The sequence below is a fragment of the Cavia porcellus genome, unplaced genomic scaffold, assembly GCF_034190915.1.
Source record: "Cavia porcellus strain 051 isolate PalLab524CR breed Dunkin Hartley unplaced genomic scaffold, mCavPor4.1 scaffold_27, whole genome shotgun sequence".
Classification (NCBI taxonomy): Eukaryota; Metazoa; Chordata; class Mammalia; order Rodentia; family Caviidae; genus Cavia; species Cavia porcellus.
The window spans coordinates 13,370,670-13,389,231 of NW_026947510.1; the positions used below are offsets into that span (position 1 = coordinate 13,370,670).

At 34.6% G+C, this 18,562-nt stretch overlaps 1 protein-coding gene across 1 annotated transcript in view; it reads left to right on the forward strand.

Annotated features, from left to right (window-relative positions):
• Malrd1 (MAM and LDL receptor class A domain containing 1) overlaps positions 1–18,562 on the forward strand; it is a 647,937-nt gene that overhangs the window by 503,522 nt on the left and 125,853 nt on the right. The window contains exon 33 of the mRNA XM_063237894.1: positions 2,768–2,969. Coding sequence (XP_063093964.1) covers positions 2,768–2,969 — 202 coding nt within the window. The remainder of the gene's footprint in view (positions 1–2,767; positions 2,970–18,562) is intronic.

An 18,562-nucleotide genomic window follows, 5' to 3' on the forward strand; every position in this document is an offset into this window, starting at 1 on the left:
ATTAATATATTACTAAGTCTTTGCTCAACCAAAATTTAAAATATCAAAAGAAATTCACCTACTGTATAATTTTGTGAAAGCTATTTTAAATAATAACTTATTACCCTAGCATGAATTGTTTTGCAAAATTTTAATGATGTATAAAATTAATATATATTAAAGTAAAATGAATAACAATTTAAGTTAGAAGCAATTATTTTTCAATATAATTAACCCATTTTGTTTTACAAAGTAATAGATGTTTAACTTACTAAAATAAATATTAAAACTTAATAAATATTAAAATATTTAATATTTAAAATAAATCTAAATAAATCTAAAATAAATATTAGATTTGTGAAAAACTCACTTTTGCTGAAAGTTATCACCTTATCACCCTCTGAATACAATGAATATTATTTCAGTTGGGAGATAGAAATTTTATTTTAATTTTTAATCCTGTTGCATATTTCCCTTTAGCCATAATGAATTACTATAATGTGGAGTTCTTCAATAATACTCTTAGCTTTTGTCTTGACCACTGTGGATACAGAAATCTTGAACCTAACATGTAAATGTTCACTTTAATACATTGATGGTTTACAAAGACACCTATAAAGTTGTCAAAACTTTCATTAAACTAAATAATGAGTTAGTGAATGTGACCAGAATTAATTGTGGTCACATAATGAGATACGATATGTTGATATTTACCAGAGTTTAATGTTCGTGGGAGTGAGACAGGGTGGTTCGTGGTGGATTTTGAGACATTTGCTGAAAAGAGAATGGAAAAAATTGAATTTGGCAGGAAAATTTTGGACTGACTGAAGAGTTAAAAAAAACTGAATTCAGAGAGCCAATTGGAATATAAAAATTACAAAAATAGATGTATTAGTAAAATACATATATATCAAAGTTTAATGGAAACCAGAAAGCTTTGGGGTTATATTTTCACATATTTTTCTTTTCTGATCTTATTTTTCCACAATTACAAAATAGGTCTAATAAAGCAATTGCTTTTCAATTCAGTTTGATTAAACAAGGAATTACATAGAAAACAGAGCTCACTCTATGCAGTGACCTTCTTTTACCAACAAGTTGAATTGGAAACTTCACATCTTTTTTGGATGAGATATTAAGAAAAAAAAAATTTTAAATGCTGCATGGATTTCAAGGCTATGTCCCTACCAAGCCCAGAAACTAAGAACTCTTTGGAATGGTTGAGTGATTATACTGAGTGTTGGAATAGTCAACTGACTCAAGCTTCGTTCATTGTGTATCTTAGTTTATTTCGCTAAATGGAGTATCGTAATAAAAAAGCAAATTCTGCTTTGGAAATGTCTGCTTTTCCAAAATATCTAGTTTGATTGTAGTATATGAAAATCTCTCATTTCTGGATTCCAAACTGAGCAAATTTTTTCAATTTTCTGTTATAATCTAACAATCTTGATTTTTTTTTTTTTTTTTTGCTGTTGTTGTTTTGTTTAACTTTTATTAACAATTGGATTTCTGACTCAGTCTTCAACCTTTTATACTGGTGGCCACTAGCAACATGTTTAATTTCATGCTCTGAAATATTTGGTGATTCTTGATAATATTTCTGAATGTCAGTTTAATTTCATCTTCGTAGTAGGATGAGTGACTTCACTTCTTCTGATAGTAAACATTTGGAATCCTTTTTCTGTAGATAAATTTTGAAACTCAAAAAAATGAGAAAGTAATAATTTTCATTAGGAAATATATTCATTAGCTAAAATATACTGCGATTCAAGAAAATTACTATTCATGTGTTTTTGCTGTTTCTTAGTTTTATTTTTATCATGTTAAAAATCATGAATATATTTCTGATGAACATTACAGCTGAATATGCATAGACAATATTTCAACATATCTAGCTTCAGCAACTGAGTAAGATAATTGAAATTTAAGTAAAGAAAGAATGTAGAAAAGCATTTTGAACTGTGATCATAGCTTAGTGTAGAGCTATTGCTTAACTTGCTTAAAACTAAACTGAAAGTTTAGTTTCTAGAATTAAAATACAAACCCAAACTTTTTAACCTTGCATCTTTATTGTTGAAATGAGTATTTTCAGAGCAACTGTAGAAAATCACATTTCTTATAAATTCCTTTCCCTCTTAAAATATTAGAATTTAGGGGCTTGGGAGTCAGCTCAGCGGCATAAACACCTGCCTTGCAAGCAGGCAGTCGTGAGTTCGATATTCGGCACCGATAAAAAAGGGAAAGGAAAAAGACAAAAAAATTTTTAAAAATATTAGAATTTATCATGGTTGTTGGTTTCAAAGCTAACTCTCCCTATAATTTACTACTTCTTGGCTGCATTTGATAGTCCTTGTATTTTAGTGCTAAATACTGATCTTATTTTAACCTCTTCTCGTCAAAATGTTAAATATCTTCTGTACATTATTTTGATTTTTAAATGATTTGCATATTCTCATATGTATTTATTCTGAGGGTTCTCTTTTTTTTTTTTTGAGTAATTCCAAAAAAAAAAAGTTTCTTAACAGTCAAAACGTGTACCTATATGTCTCCTCTAACATTTTAGATGCTTAAGAAAGTTACAGTTTTTATCATGTCCAGTTAATGCATATAGGTAAGTGTGACAGCACCAAAGGAATACGACATGCTTTGGTTGACTTTGTAAACCCCAAATTCTTTAGATAGAAAATATAATAGTTAACGTATCGATCTTTCACCTCAATCTTCTATGTATCCAAATAATTCTAACATTTAATCACAAGAGGCTCTCTCTGGTTATTTCTATTTTTAGGTGTATATCATTGAGGAATCAGGGCTAGACATCCTAGTATGGTCAGAGATTGGAAATAGAAGAACTGGATGGACATATGGGCTTGCATCTCTCTCCAGTAACAGTCCATTTAAAGTAGCATTTGAAGCTGATCTGGGTGGAAATGAGGATATCTTCATTGCCCTTGATGACATCTCTTTCACACCAGAGTGTGTTTCTGGTGGTAAGTAACTCCCTTGGAACATGGGAAATGGGAATACATATTATTCTTATACCTAATTGTAGAATAATTGGGAAATTCAGCAGAATTACATTTAATTCCAAATCTAATCCTCCTCACACATTGCAGAAGTTTAGGTGGTAAAGCTTAAAATTTTCTGCCCATAAACTTCGCTGTGAATTTTTTTTTTGTCCTCAGGCAACAAAACAGCTTTACACTAAAGTTAAGAAACCCCAAGGAAATGGAAATGTTATTTCCATTAATATGCGTTTATTGCCTAGTTTTCTGATTGCACAGGTTCACCAGTTTTGCTCAAGGTGAAATCCATGCTGGTGTTCTGTCACCCCCCGAGGCCGTTTTCTACACTCATGTTAACATTTCCCCTTCACTGGACCATTTCATTTTTCTTTTGGTTCTATTGAATAATCTACAATGCTCATTACCTTTTTTTTTTTTTTTTATTTAAGGAAAAAAAGAAAAAAAACACAGAAAAAGGGTACAAGTTACACAGAATTTCAGAAAAAATACACAGTAGGAAATCACTGGTTAATAGATTACATATTATTATCTTACAAATAGCTGTTCAAGTTACAAAATTAAAACATATAAAGTGGACTTTCAAACAGTGAGACTGGAAACAGTTTTGTTCAATGATCCAACAAAACTCAGTAATATGGTTATCTATCTTATACACTTAAATATATATACAGTTATATCCTTTAGAGCCCTTTCTTTTCCTTTCTTTAGTACAATGACAATTACACATTTTGGGTTTTATTACTCCCACAGTTCTTACTACTTTTTTTTGAAGAGAGTAAAACCAAATGTGACATAACAGAACAGAGTCAGTCAAATCAAAAGGATGGACATAATAGATAATGTAAAAACAAAATACTAGGTGATCAACAATGGTTACCATACTGCCTCTTGCTATCTTAAAAAGAATTGCCTATATCATCAGTTATAATAAAATTAGTCTACGGCCATACCACCCTGAATGCACCCGATCTCGTCTGCTCATTACCTTTTTAAAAGAAAATAAAAATCCTGTCATGAACCTCTTCTTGAAAAACTCACTTTTAATTTAATCTTGAATTTCTTCAAGTATTAAAGTTTTAGATATTAAATAGTATTGTCTTTTTATCTACTCAATGCTTTCTTTAAATTAAATGCCCTTATTATCTTCCTCAAAAGTTTGTTTTTCTTTATGGCCACATTTCTGAGTTCTTAACCTTCTTGTTTTTCTTGGATGCTAAATACTGGGCAGTTTCTACTTCTAAGTGACATAGTTTATATACAAAACTGACTGTCTCATTTCTTCTTAATTTCTTTAACATTCCTTTTAATGTCCCACACCCTTAGGTACTTTCAGGATCTGACCATCCCTCCTGAAATCTTAGGGTTAAAATTCTTATGTAATCATTAGCTTATCTATTTCTTTCATGTGTGTATGTGTGGAAGTGATATTAGAACCAAGCCACGCAGGTGTTCTACTAGTGAACTACGCCCCTGAGCCTTTTTGTCTTATTTTGTGACAGAATTTCAATAAATTGCCCAAGCATGGCTTCAGTCTCCCAAGTAGTTGAGTGGCAGGTACCCATCACCTTGCCTAGTAGTATTCTTGATTTTTTCTCCAAGCTTGTAATAACTTTAATAAGAAAAGAAATCTTGAATTTCCAAGACACCAGCGCAGGCCTTGGGAGAGTTTAAGATCATTGCTCTCAACGGTGAAATGCCCGCCCAGCTTCCAGACAGACTGGACTAGGCTCTGGAGGTTTCATGGCCCAACTAGACCAGGCCCAGTGACCTTCATTCAATCAGGGGAGCTGAGGGCATACGAGGTGACTTCCAACAGGTCGGCGCTAGCCCTTGGAGAGCTTTGGACCATCATCCACAGTGGTTAGGAGCCTGCCCAGCTTCCAGGAACACTGGAGGTGGCACAGGAGGTCCTGTGGGCCTGATTGGACTACGCTCAGCAACTTCCATTCAGTCCCAGGAGCCAAGAACATAGGAGATGATTTCCAACAAGCCTAAGGAAAGCTTTGGAACATTACTTGAAACATGGAAATATAGGAAAATGACAAGGCAAAGACCAAAATGCAATATCAAACTGCCAGCCCATCCCAAGAAAGCCTAGGAGGCATGTACATAGGATAAAATATAAACAATAAACATGAAATTACTGAAATAATAACAACTGAAATAAAAAGCAACACCAAGATGCTACAAAGGAATTCAAACTAGAAATAATCTCCTAGGTAAAAGAAGAAATGATAGAAGTAATGAGAGAAATGCTGAACACATCTAAAGAAGACACAGTCAAAAAATTAGAGGAACAAAGCAAAAAGATAGAATCCCTGAATGAACAATATAAGAAACAAATAGAATACATGAAGCAGATTCAAAGAGATATACAGGAAATCAAAACCTACATTGAAAGTTGTCTAAACCACCTCAAGAAAAGTGAAGATAGAATTTCATACCTTGAAGACAAAATTACAGCTAGTGAACAGGAAAGGAAAGATCTTTTAAAAATAACAAGGAATCAGGAAATAACAATTCAACAGCTGCAAGATGATACAAAGACAACTTAAGATTGATAGGGATAAATGAAAAAGAAGGGGACAACACAAATGATATCAAGAGGCTATTTACAGAAATAATAGCTGAAAATTTTCCAAACATGAGAATGGAAATTGACATGCAAATTAGTGAAGCATATAGAACTCTAAATGACCATAACTAAAATAAAATTAACCCAGGTGTATAAAAATCACCATCCAACATAAGAACAGAATATTAAAACCATTAGAGAGAAAAGACATATCGCCTATAAAAGAAAAGCTATCAGAATCACAGCATACTTGTGAACACAAACAATGAAGTCAAGAAGAGTATGGAACGAAGTATTTCAGATACTAAAGGAAAACGACTTCCAACCCAGACTGGTGTTCCCTGAAAAACTGCCCTTCAAAATGGATGGAGAAATAAGATACTTCCATGACAAGAATAGCTGAAGAGCTTCATGATCACCAAACTAACCCTGCAAAGAATACTGAAAGATGTTCTAGATACATATAGAAAAAAACACTAAGCAAGGCAGACAGTTAAACAGAATGGAAAGGTAAAGATACAACAGCAGAAAGACAGCGTGTCACAATAAACCAATATATAACAGTTATAACCATTAATGTAAATGGTCTCAATTCACCAATTAAAAGAAACAGACTGGCAGAAAGGATCAAGAAACAACATCCAACTATATGCTATTTACAAGAAACCTATCTAACCCAAAAAAGTACTCACAGACTGAAAGTCAAAGTATGGAAAACAATACTTCATGCAACAGAACCCCCCCCAAAAAAAAAAGTGGGGGTAGCTATTCTGTTTGTAGACAATGTGAACTTCAGACCAAGAATGATCAGAAGAGATAAAGAAGGTCATTACATACTGGTTAGGGGAAAACTTAGATAACAATCTTAAATATTATGCACCAAATTCCAGAGCTCCCAGTTATATAAAGCAAGCATTAATAGAAATGAAAAAACAAATTAGCAATAACACAATTATAAAAGGAGACCTTCACAGACCATTGACTCCAAGGGACAGATCAACCAGACAGAAAATCAACAAAGAAATAACAGAACTAAATCACACCTGTGAACAAATGGACTTGATAGATGTATACAGAGTGTTTAATGCAACAACATTAGAATACACATTCTTCTCAGCAGTACATGGGACAATCTCTAAAATAGACATTTTCTAGCCCACAAAACATATTTAAGTAAGTGCAAAAGAACTGAAATTATCACATGCATGTTCTTGGATCACAACGGCATGAAACTAGAAATTAATGATAAAAGAAACTGCAAAAACCCCACAAACACATAGAAATTGAATAACACACTCTTGAACAATCAGTGGGCCATAGGGAAAATTAAAGAAGAAATTAAACAGTACCTACAACAAATACAAATACAACTTATCAGAATCTGTGGGATGCAATGAAATCAGTACTCAGAGGAAAATTTATTACACTGAGTTCCCATATCAGGAAAACAGAATGAGCAAAAAAAAACCCAACTTGATGCTACACCTCAAACATCTAGAAAAAGAAGAGCAAGTCAAGCCCAAAGCCAAAAAAAGGGAGGAATTATAAAAATCAGAGCAGAAATTAAAGCAATAGAGACTCAGAAAACAATCCAAAGAATCAATGAAACAAAGAGTTGGTTGTTTGAAAGAATAAAGTTGATAAGTTCCTAGCCAACCTTATTTTTAAAAAAGGAAAGACAAAACTCAAATTTATTCAATAAGGAATGGAAAAGCTGAAATCACTACAGACTCTGAAATACAGAAGATCATCAACACGTGTTTCAAAACCTCTAGTCTCATAGGTTTGGTAACACAGAAGAAATGGACAGATTCCTAGAAACATGAACTACCAAAGCTGGGTCAAAAGATGTAAAACTGCTGAATAACCCAATTTCTACTAATGAAATTGAAAATGTAATTAAGTTCTTACCTACAAAGAAGAGCCCAGGCCCAGACGGATTCATTGTGGAATTTTACAAAAAATACAAAGAAAACTTAATGCCGACATTCTTCAGACTCTTCAATGAAATCAACAGGAAGGCAATTCTTCCTAAAACATTCCTGGAAGCAAATATTACTCTAGTACCAAAACCTGAGAAAGACTCAACTAAAGAAAAGAACTGTAGATCAATCTCCCTAATGAACACAGATGCAAAATTTCTCAATAAAATATTGGCAAATAGGATGCAGCAAATCATTAAGAAAATTATACACCATTACCAAGTGGGATTCATCCCAGGCATGCAGGAATGGTTCAACATATGCATATCAATAAATGTAATCCACCATATCAATAGAGCCAAAAGTAAAATTCACATGATCATTTCTGTAGATGCAGAAAAGGCTTTTGATAAGGTCTAACACTCATTCATGATAAGAAAGTTACAGAAAATTAGAATAGATCATCTTTACCTCAATATGATAAAGGCCATCTATGACAAACCAATAGCCAGTGATATTACATGGCCAAAAACTGAAAGCCTTTACCTTAAAATCATGAACAAGACAAGGATGTCTCTTATCACCACTCCTATTCAACATAGTAATGGAAACAGTAGCCAGAGAAATTAGACAAGACAGAGAAATAAAAGGAGTAAAGATAAGAAAGGAAGAAGTTAAATTATCATTATTTGCAGATGACATGATACTCTACATAGAAGACCCCGAAAACTCCATTGAAAGAATCCTAGATATAATAAATAAATTCAGCAATGTAGCTGGATATAAAGTAAATACTCAAAAATCAATAACATTGTTATACACTAACAGCAAAATCACTTAGAGAGAAATAAGAGAAGCCATACTCTTCACACTAGCATCCAAAAAAATGAAATACTTAGGAATTAATCTCATGAAAGAAGTAAAAGATCTATACAGGGAAAATAATAATGCTCTGAAAAAAGAAATCAAAGATGATCTCAGAAAATGGAAAGACATCCCTTGCTCAAGGATAGGAAGAATAAATATTGTGAAAATGGGCATTCTTCCAAAACTCTTATACAGATTCCATGCAATCCCAAAAAAAATACCATCAACACACCTCATAGAAGTAGAGAAGTCACTTCTAAAATTCATCTGGAACCAGAATAGACCTACAATAGCAAAGGCAATTCTAAGCAGCAAAGGCAAGGCAGGAGGCATCACAATCCCTGACATGAAATTATACTACAAAACAACTGTAGTAAAATCAACATGGTAATGGAATAAAAACAGAGCCGAAGATCAATGGAATAGATTAGCAGATACATCCACAAATACAAACACACTCAACCACCTTATCTTTGATAAAGGGGCCAAACATGTTTACTGGAAGAATGACAATCTCTTAATAGTGCTGGAAAAACTGGCTATCTATATGCTGAAAACTAAAACTAGACCCATGCCTATCACCATGTACTAAATTAAAATCTAAATGGATTAAAGATCTGAATATTAAAACAGAAAGACTAAATCTATTGGAAGACAAATTGGGTAAAAACCTTGAAGACATAGGGGTAGGTAGAGAATGGATAGGAATCAAACTTACAGGAAATACTTTCCAGGATCAATAGCTGGGATTATGTCTTAATTAAGAGTTTCTTCCTGTAGAAAGAAATCCGTAGCACAGTGAAAATAAAACCCACAAACTTGGAAAAAATCTTAGGAACTGTCCCTCAGACAAAGCACGCCTGTCTAAAACATATAAAGTATTAAAAAAATCAGATCCCTGAAATTCAAAGATCCAATCCAAAAATGGGCATCCAAGATGAATACACAATTCTCAGATGAAGAAATACAAATGGCAAATAAATACATGAAAAAATGTTCATCATCATTAGTCATTAGAGAAATGCAAATTAAAACCACACTGAGATTCCATCTCACTCCTGAAAGAATGGCCAGGATCAAGAAAACCAACAACAACAAATGCTGGAGAGGCTGTGGGGAAAAAGGAACTCTCCTATCCTGTTGGTGGGAGTGTAGATTGGTGCAACCACTGTGGAGGTCAGTTTGGAGATTTCTCAAAAACCTGGGATTAGAAGTCCCTTTTGGTCCAGCTGTTCCACATCTAGGCATATTCCCAGAAGAACTAAAAACATCATATCACGGTGATATATGTGCAGCCATGCTTATAGCAGCATGATTTGTAATAGCCAGATCTTGGGAATAACCTTAATGTCCACCAACTGAGTAATGGATAAAGCTGTGATATTTTTTTTTTGTTTTGTTTTGTTTTTTTATTTAAAGAAAAGGAAACGAAAAAAAAAATATAAAAAAAAATACATGGAGATTAAAGAATAAAAGGGTAGAAAAATAATACTAAATTACAGACAAACAAAAGGTAATAAATTGCCAGTTGATAAGTTACAAATTGTCTTCTTCGAAATGGCTGTTTAGGTTATAGAATTAAAGTATTTAGAATGACATTCAAAAAAGTGACCCTACAAACCATTCTGCTCTATGGCCGAACAAAAGCTCCGTAATATGATTATCAGTCCCACCTATTTGTTTTACATCTCTAAGAGGATAAGGTTAACCATATCAAAACAGAACAGAACATTTAAAAAAAAAATAAAAAACTATTTAAAGAAATACAGATTTCAAAGCAAGTCCACTGGAGATCTACCTTATCTAACTGTCTCTAGCTTCTTACAGATAGTTGTCCCTAACTTCACCCACTTTCTATACTTATTGCATATTATAGAACTAATCAAATCATTACAGGATGATGGAGTCTTTTTAGGTCCTCAAGTTCCAAATTAGGGAAGACATTTCCAACTACCATCGCATCTCTCATTCTCTTTGTGATAGCCGTCCCCATCTCTGCATATGCTGAAGTTGAGCTGAAGAAACCAGTCCAGAGTCATTTTAATCAGCAAGCAATAGGTTGCTAGAATTTATATTATAATGCTACAAAATAAGCCTCGGGTTTTTCAGGTCTCTTCCTCAGAGTATTTGTTCCTATCCTTTCTGTATTATAGGGAAAACCAATTCATAACAAGACAGCGAAACAATTTCCTAGATAAACATGCAATGGATAAGACTTACAAAACTATAATATAAATGATCTTCCGTAGCTACTATGTTTTCTCTTGTTATTTTCAATAGATTTGTCGACAACACTGGCTTATTATAGTTAAATATACTATCACCTATTTTTATAAAAACTTATCTTTGACTGCATTGTAGTATTTGAGAACTGTTACTGATTCATACCAGTATGGATATCCTTTACATCCTGTCATGCTCAGAGTAGTTTCCTCTACTTTTAGGGTTGATTCTAACACGCATACGGATTTCAAATAGGATCAGTCAAGGCCAACCAATAGTCTTATGATTCAGATACAATTAAGATCAGTCATAGTAAGACAATGTAAGTAATACAGGGTTTCAGCTTAAGTCAATAGGAAAGTAAGGATGGTTACCATGGTATAACCTGCTATTTTTGGTTCTAGAGGTCTGTGTCTTCAAATCTGATATGAGTAGACAGACCAGAACAAATTTAATTCAATCTAAATATGGCACTAGGACTACTGTGTCTTTTAAATCGTTATACACCATTAGCAATGACCTCTGCTTTTTTTTTTTTTTTTAAATATAGTTTCAGAGCTGTCTCTACCAAAGACTAGCTTACCGTCTCTGCCTCATGTCTGCTACTCCACTTTTCTGCTATAATTTGTCCACCTTATTCCCTCATTCCATGGTCTGCCCCGTACACTGAGGTCTCTCTGCCACTGTAGCTGTAATCCTGATATTTCTTCCTCTCTTTCTCTGTAATGTCCTTCAGCGCTCTCTGTAGGGTTGGATTGGTGGCCACGAACTCCCACAGTTCCTCCTTGTCTTGAAAGTATCTTATTTCTTCATTAATTTTTAGAGAGAGTTTTGATGGATATATGAGCTTAGGTTGCATATTTTTTTCCTTCAGGACTTGGAATATTTCTCCCCACTCCCTTCTTGACTTAAGAGTTTGTGTTGATAAGTCTGCCGTTATTTTGATAGATTTCCCGTTATAGGTAACCTGCATCTTTTCTCTGGCTACTTTTAATATTCTGTTTTTTTGGTGGATTTCTGGGATCTCGATTATTATATGCCTAGGCGTAGATCTGTTTTGGTTGTAGGTAGCTGGCGTTCTGTATGCTTCTTTTATCTGGATATCATTTCTTTTTGCTATACATGGGAAATTTTGCTTTAATATCTCTGTGAATATTTTTTGTATTTCATTTTTGGATGTTCCTGCTTCCTCACTCACATTCTTTATTCTTAGGTTATGCATCTTTTTATCATCTTCCAGTTTTAGAATTGCTTCTTTCTGGTTCCTTGTTATTTTTAAGAGGCTTTTTCTTTCACGTTCATAAGCCCTAAATCTCTCTTCAAGTTTCAGAAGGTTGTCTTTAGTTTCTGTCAAGGCATTTTGCCAATATTCAATGGAGTTTTTAATTTCCTGATTTTCTCTTTGGATCTGTTTCATGTATTCTAAGTTATGCTTAAATTCTTCAGATGCTTCTCTTTCTTTTCTGATTTCCTCAGTTCTTCCATCTGTGTTCTCTTGGGCAGGGCTTGTCATTTCTTTAATTAATCTCTTTATATCTTGCCTCACTTGGATCAGGAGTACATCTTTAAATTCCTCTATGAGATCATGTAAATACTTTTTAATTTCGGCTGATGCTGAGTCGAGCAATGGATGTTTACTGTGCTTGTTCTCTTCAGTGTTTAGTTCTCTTGGGTTTAATTTCTCCTGTTGAACAGCTGGAGATTTTTTTTTATTTTTATCTCTTGTCATGTTTCTGGTTTCTTTCAGACTGTCCTGGAGTTCTCTGGCCCTCTCCGAATTGCTTAGGGCCTTTCAGAAGCGTGCCGGCTTGAGTTTTTGCTGTCCTCCCCAATTTGCTGTTATCTGGGGTAGGCTGGGATGCAGGGGCGGTACAGTCTAGTCTCTAGCCTCTGTGTCAGTTAGTTCATAAATTAGGCTGTACTTTGTGGTTGTCACTGAGTTGTGACCATTCTGCATCTGCCCATTGGGCCCCAAGCAGAGGCCTGATCTAGCCCCAACAGCTCCTGCCAGTTCTCCCTGAATCAGAAGCAGCTGGGTAATGGCACAGGATTCTGCCCAGGTCCCAGCTGTTCTCTTCCAAACCTCTCTGTGATAGGAGCTCTAGAAAAGCAGATCTGCCCAAAACCAAGATGGCTCCCACTAAGTTCTCCGTGCGGAGCTGAAGCCAGCAAGCAATCAGACTCTGCCAGGACTCAAGATGTCTCCCACCAGCCCTCCCTACAGGGGGTCCTGGTGATGTCACCAAGCTGCGATTTCTGCCGCCAGGCTAATATGTCTGCACCAGATTCTGTGTTATTGATTTCCCCGTGGTGGCGGGCCAGCTGTTCTCTGGCCAAACCCAGCCGCCGCAGGGTTTTCTATACTCACCAGAGTCCGGTGCAAGTCCCCGCTCCGGGACCGCCACACACCAAGCCGTCCACTTTTCCCCACCTCGCGGCTCAGCGCTGACTGGTCAGATTTCTGTGCACCGTTTAGATTCGAAACGCCAGAGCTCTGTACATCTGCTCTGGTGCAGCGGTGCAGAACTGGCTGCTGCCTGGAGTCTCGATCTGGGTCTCAGTTTCCGCAGTCCCCAAAAGCAACTCAGCTTTTCGTGTTGGGTCCACGAGTCTGTTCGTTGATTTAAGGGCGCGGGATTTGCAGCCTCTGGTCTCAGCACGACTTTAAATCCTCCAGCTGTACTGTCTTGGTTGATAAGAATCGCTATGGATTTGTCTGGTCCTCTCCATGCTGTCTTTTTTTTTTTAGCTTTGAGTTTGAATTCTCTGGAGAGATTCTTCGCTCGATCCCCTAGCACGCCGCCATTTTCTCTCTCTGCCTAAAGCTGTGATATTTTTATACAATGGAGTACTACTCAGGTATAACGAATGATCACAATCAGATATTTATAAATAAGTGGATGCTACTTGAGACCATACTCATAAGCGAAATAAATCAAACTCACATGTATAAATACCATATAGTCTCCCTAGTGTAAGAAATGGTAAGAGTACACAAGATTTTGTGATAATCATGATTTACCATTCCATTGCTTTGAAGTTTTATAATGTTTTCATTCATTAGTTGGAATGCTTTTATTCTGTTCTGTGTGATTTTATTATGTGTGCTGGTATAAACAGTTATTTTGAAGAAAACAAAACATATCAGCCATTGCTGATTTAATATCATCTTGCTTTGAAGTTCTTCTGTTTCCTTTGGTTCTGTCATGTTGTATCTTACTGGATTTTAATATGTGTGATAATATAAGCAAGTTTTTTATGGAAAATGAGATAATAAAGTGGCCATTGTTCATCCTCTGTTATTTGGTTCTGGATGCCCTGTAATACTTTCATTCTGTTGAATGGTTTTATATTTTGTTATGTTTGATACTATTGTATGTGAAGGTCTTCTCAACTATGTCAAAGAAAGAGACATTATGGTAACTACTGTTAGTATCCAGTTGTCGTATTGGAAATGCTGTGTTGGTTACATTGTTCTCTTCTGAACTACTTTGTTCTGTCCTCTTTTGTCTTAATCTCTTTAAAATAATTTTTAAAAAGAAAAGAAATTTTAGATTCTCAGTTCTTCCTCATTGTTTCTTCCCCATAAAACAGTCTCCTACTACTTTCCCCTTAATGTCAGCTTGAGTGATTACTGCCTCACTTTCATCCTAAAGTAGCACTATGGATTCTGCTATATCAATTTTTCTATCATTTCAACATAAATTTGAATATTACATGTCAGGTTTTGTGCTAAATCCACTGCATATGTTAGCATTCATTTTTCAGTCACTCCTGTAATAAACACCATCATTCAGTCCACATAAAGTAATAATGGCTATATTCATCTTTGAGTTATGGTTTAATGACCCTAGATTTTTAAAAAACTGTTTCTGTCCTAGAATACTGGGACCACCCGAAGCACTGGTGTGTCCCCCTAGCCGGAGTCCCAGACACATTGGTTCTCATTCTCCTGCTTCTCTCCAGCAGTGCTAGAACCTCTTGTTTCTTCTGGTCCTTCTTCATTCTGCTGATACTCTTGTCGCTTTACATAGGATAAGAGCTGTTTTGAAATAAAATCTTTCAGTTTTCTTCCTTACACTTCCAATTTGAAACTCTTTTTGTCACCATTTGTCTCAGGGAATAAACCCTCCCCTTTCCCAACACTAAATATGTGTTCTTGGTAGTTTCTTTTCTCAACTCGCCCTAGATGTGGTTACATAAAAGTTTTCTGAGACTTTCTCACACAAAAATGTGTAAGGCAAGAGCTAAGAATGAATATGAATATATATATATATATATATATATATATATATATATATATATTAATTTCTGGGCTTCTCAAGAAACTTGTATACTTCATCTCCAAAGCTTAGTACAGGGACTAAGAAATTTGCCTTGAAAAGTTACAGTTACTGAAACTCATAATACAGTTGTAATTGATCGTGTTAACAGTGATAATAGCTTTGAGTATTAACTGATTCTTTTCTCAGTTCTAATAGAACTGACTTTAATCTCAAGGATGATTTAAAATCTACCAAGACTTTCAACTGTCTCCTCTTTGTCACTTTATGTGATAAATGTGCATCTCAGAACCCCAAGTGCCTCATGGAAAGTCCACAGTCTCAGGGTATAGTTTCTATAGCATGCCTTCTTTTTTTTTTTTTTTTTATCGGTACCAGGGATCGAACTCACGACTGCCTGCTTGCAAGGCAGGCGCTTATGCCGCTGAGCTAAATCCACAGCCCCTAGCATGCCTTCTTTGTTGTTTCAGCCAAATGTTTCCAGAAAATCATTAAGTTTAACCAGTGCTTCCCAAGGTAGGGTCATAGTCCCATAATGATGTGCCAGAGACTATGCAATGTAATTTAATAAATGTAATAAAACAACATTGGATTTGTTTGAAGGTTTGGGGAGAAAACTTCAGTAGCACATTATGTGACATTTGAAGTAAGCACAAGTATACTATAGTGGAATACTACAGGTAGATCAAATAGCTGTAAAGAGATTTTGATCTTTTAGTGCTAGTACAAATACTCTCCCTGTCCCCTGTGATTTGTGATACTATGATAGAAAATGTTAAGAATATCTGAATAGATATTTCTTCCATTGAAAAATTATAAGTAGACAACATTCATAGTTTGTTGATAATTATGAAAGGTTTCACCAACAGGGGAATAAATAATACAAGCACAAATTGCTAAATGATAGAAAATAATATGTAAATGAACCGAATTTAACATGCTTCTTATCTAACAAAGATATCAATCCATACAGCCTGAAAGAACACATAAAATACAGTATGTATCTGAGAACTTAAAATATAAATTATATTTACTTTTCCCTTTGTACTTTTTTGCTGTATTTTTAAATGAATGCTTGAAACTATGTTACTTGTGATTGGGAAAAGTTACATTACTTTATAAGATGAAGATAGGTCATACTAAGTATAATTGAGAATTACCTATGAGAAAATCATGTTTTATTTGTTTTTATTTTTTTGTTTTTTGTAGTTCCAAGTATCAGTCTCAAAGTCTTAATATGCTAGACAAGTATTCAACCACTGAGCTCTACTCCCAGACTACAATAATGGTTTAATCTTTCCCTAAATGAAATTATTATGGCGTTATAGTGGAAAGATACAGCAATGCTTCGTCTAGTTTTATTATTTTGCATCTTGTTTTCTCAGTAGTTATACTAGCTAATAAATCCAGTTAATAAATCTAGTAAACTTTTGAAATGTCAAAAAATGTTTTTAAAACTTTGAGAAATGTGAAAACAAATTATACCTTGCTGAGGCAAATTTAATTTAAAGGGTGATTTGTTCTTTTCGTAATTCAGGCATCTGTTTTTTCTATCACTGTGCTGGAATAGTAATCTTTACTCTGTGGAAGAATAGGTCATCTAGAATTGTTTTTTGAACTAGGATTTTTTTCTTTATTGAGTTTCCAAAAAGCAACCAACAAACTCATAAAGAATTTCCCAAGATCTACAATCAGGAAAAAAGAAAATACAGAAACATTTGATAAATATGATTCTGTGTTAGTATTAATTAAACAGCTTATGATAATGCTTGGTAAAAAAAAAAAAGAACCACTATTTTTACATGAAATTTGAAAGAAATCAGATTTTAATAACTGCCTCTGTGAATTTTGTTTTATTGATGCAGTTCCATGTTATGGAGGAATACTAGATATCAGGGTTGTCACCCAGCTTACCTGCTGTGATTTTTCCATCTGGAAGACTGAACTGAAAGCAGTAGCCGCACACCCACTTGTCTTTATCATCTACATTATTACTCCTGTAACCTCCCTTAATTGCTTTAGGTTTCTACAGGCAATATATTGTAAGTGAAATGAACTCCAGGCAATAAACCATCTCCAGCAATTCAGAGTGACCAGAGGAAAGTATTTATTGACAAAACCTGCTTTCTTTAACTATATGACTTTCTGAGGGTGTGAGCTATTTTCTCTTTTTCTTCTATCATTTGACATAAAAGGATCACATTTTCTCCATGATGAAAAAACGTTTTACAGGTTGGTCTGAATTTGACAGTTCTAAATTACATGGGAAATTGTAAAGTATTTGAAACAGCAATGGGCGTGAAATGGTATGATACATGAAAATATGATGCATTTCTATGCCATTTTGTTTGGAGTCTGATAAGGGAGCAAATACCAGCAGACACTACTGAAAATGTAAGCATTAAGTAGAAAGTGGTTCTTTCTACATAACTGGGTGGTCTACTGGGTTGAATAATGCCTCCCTCAAAGGGTTATTCTTTTCTGGATCTCAGAGTGAAACTTTACATGGAGATGAGACTTATACAAATACAACTGAAATGCAAGTTTGTATGAGATCATATTGGAGTAGGGTAACCCATAATCTAAAATGACTGATGATGTCCTCTTAGAAGACAAGTGACAGACAGACACACCAAAAGGATTTTCCATGATAAAGGAGGCAGGAATTGACATAATGCATCTAAGAACCACCTGCCCTAAGGATTTAATGTAATGGAAACTTTGAAGAAGTGGGCTCAAATCTTCCTTTAGATCAACTTACTAACCTTTTGACCTGATCTTCTGTCATCTGTAAAATGATTATCATCAGGATTTGGAGATGTTCCTTTCCTAAGCCAATCCCACTAATTGCTTCTGTCAAATAAGGAATCATTTCTTTAAAAATAAGTCCTATGTGATCTAGCACGTAGGAATTCTATTAGTCTTCTATTGATTAATAGAAGTCGTCTATTATTAATATCTTTATTGAATTTCTATTTCAATCTTATGAATCCCTTAGCTAAACAAAATACATTTCAAAAGATACTGCTGTATTTTCCAAAGCTGAGATGATTCCAACTTAGGAAATTAACATTTTTATGAAATTTTTCACAAAGAGGTCATTTTTGTTGAATGAAAAAAATACATCTTCAGAAGATGCATTCAGCAGTTGAGGAAAGAAATATCATCCAAGAACATCCTTTTTATCTTAATTTGAAATTTATAAGCTCACAGAAAATAACAAGGAGCCAACAAGATGACAAACAAGGATGAAATTGATGTAATTCAAGGTGGAAAGGTGGCCATAAATTCTGATTTTTTAGAAATAGTTGTACTGATAAACAAAAGAAGTAGCTCTTGTCTCATTCCTTTGTGGGAGGTGCTTAGTCTTTGGTTTGGTTTGGTTTGGTCTGTCTTTTTGACACAGGGTCTCACTAGGCAGTCTATGCTGACTTTGAACTTACTTTGTAGCCCAGGCTGGCCTCGAACTCACAGCTGTCCTCCTCCCTGAGTCTACTGAGTGCTGAAATTCCAGGTGTGCACCATCTTGTCCAGCATCCCATTCTTGAACAGAAACTGCCATTCTTTTTTCATATCATAGACTTTTACAACAAATGCAAGGAACACTTCAAGGTTAGATTATAATCTCTTGAACCTATAATATTAAAGGCAGAGATATTTTTATGTTTAGTTCAGTGATTTTAATGT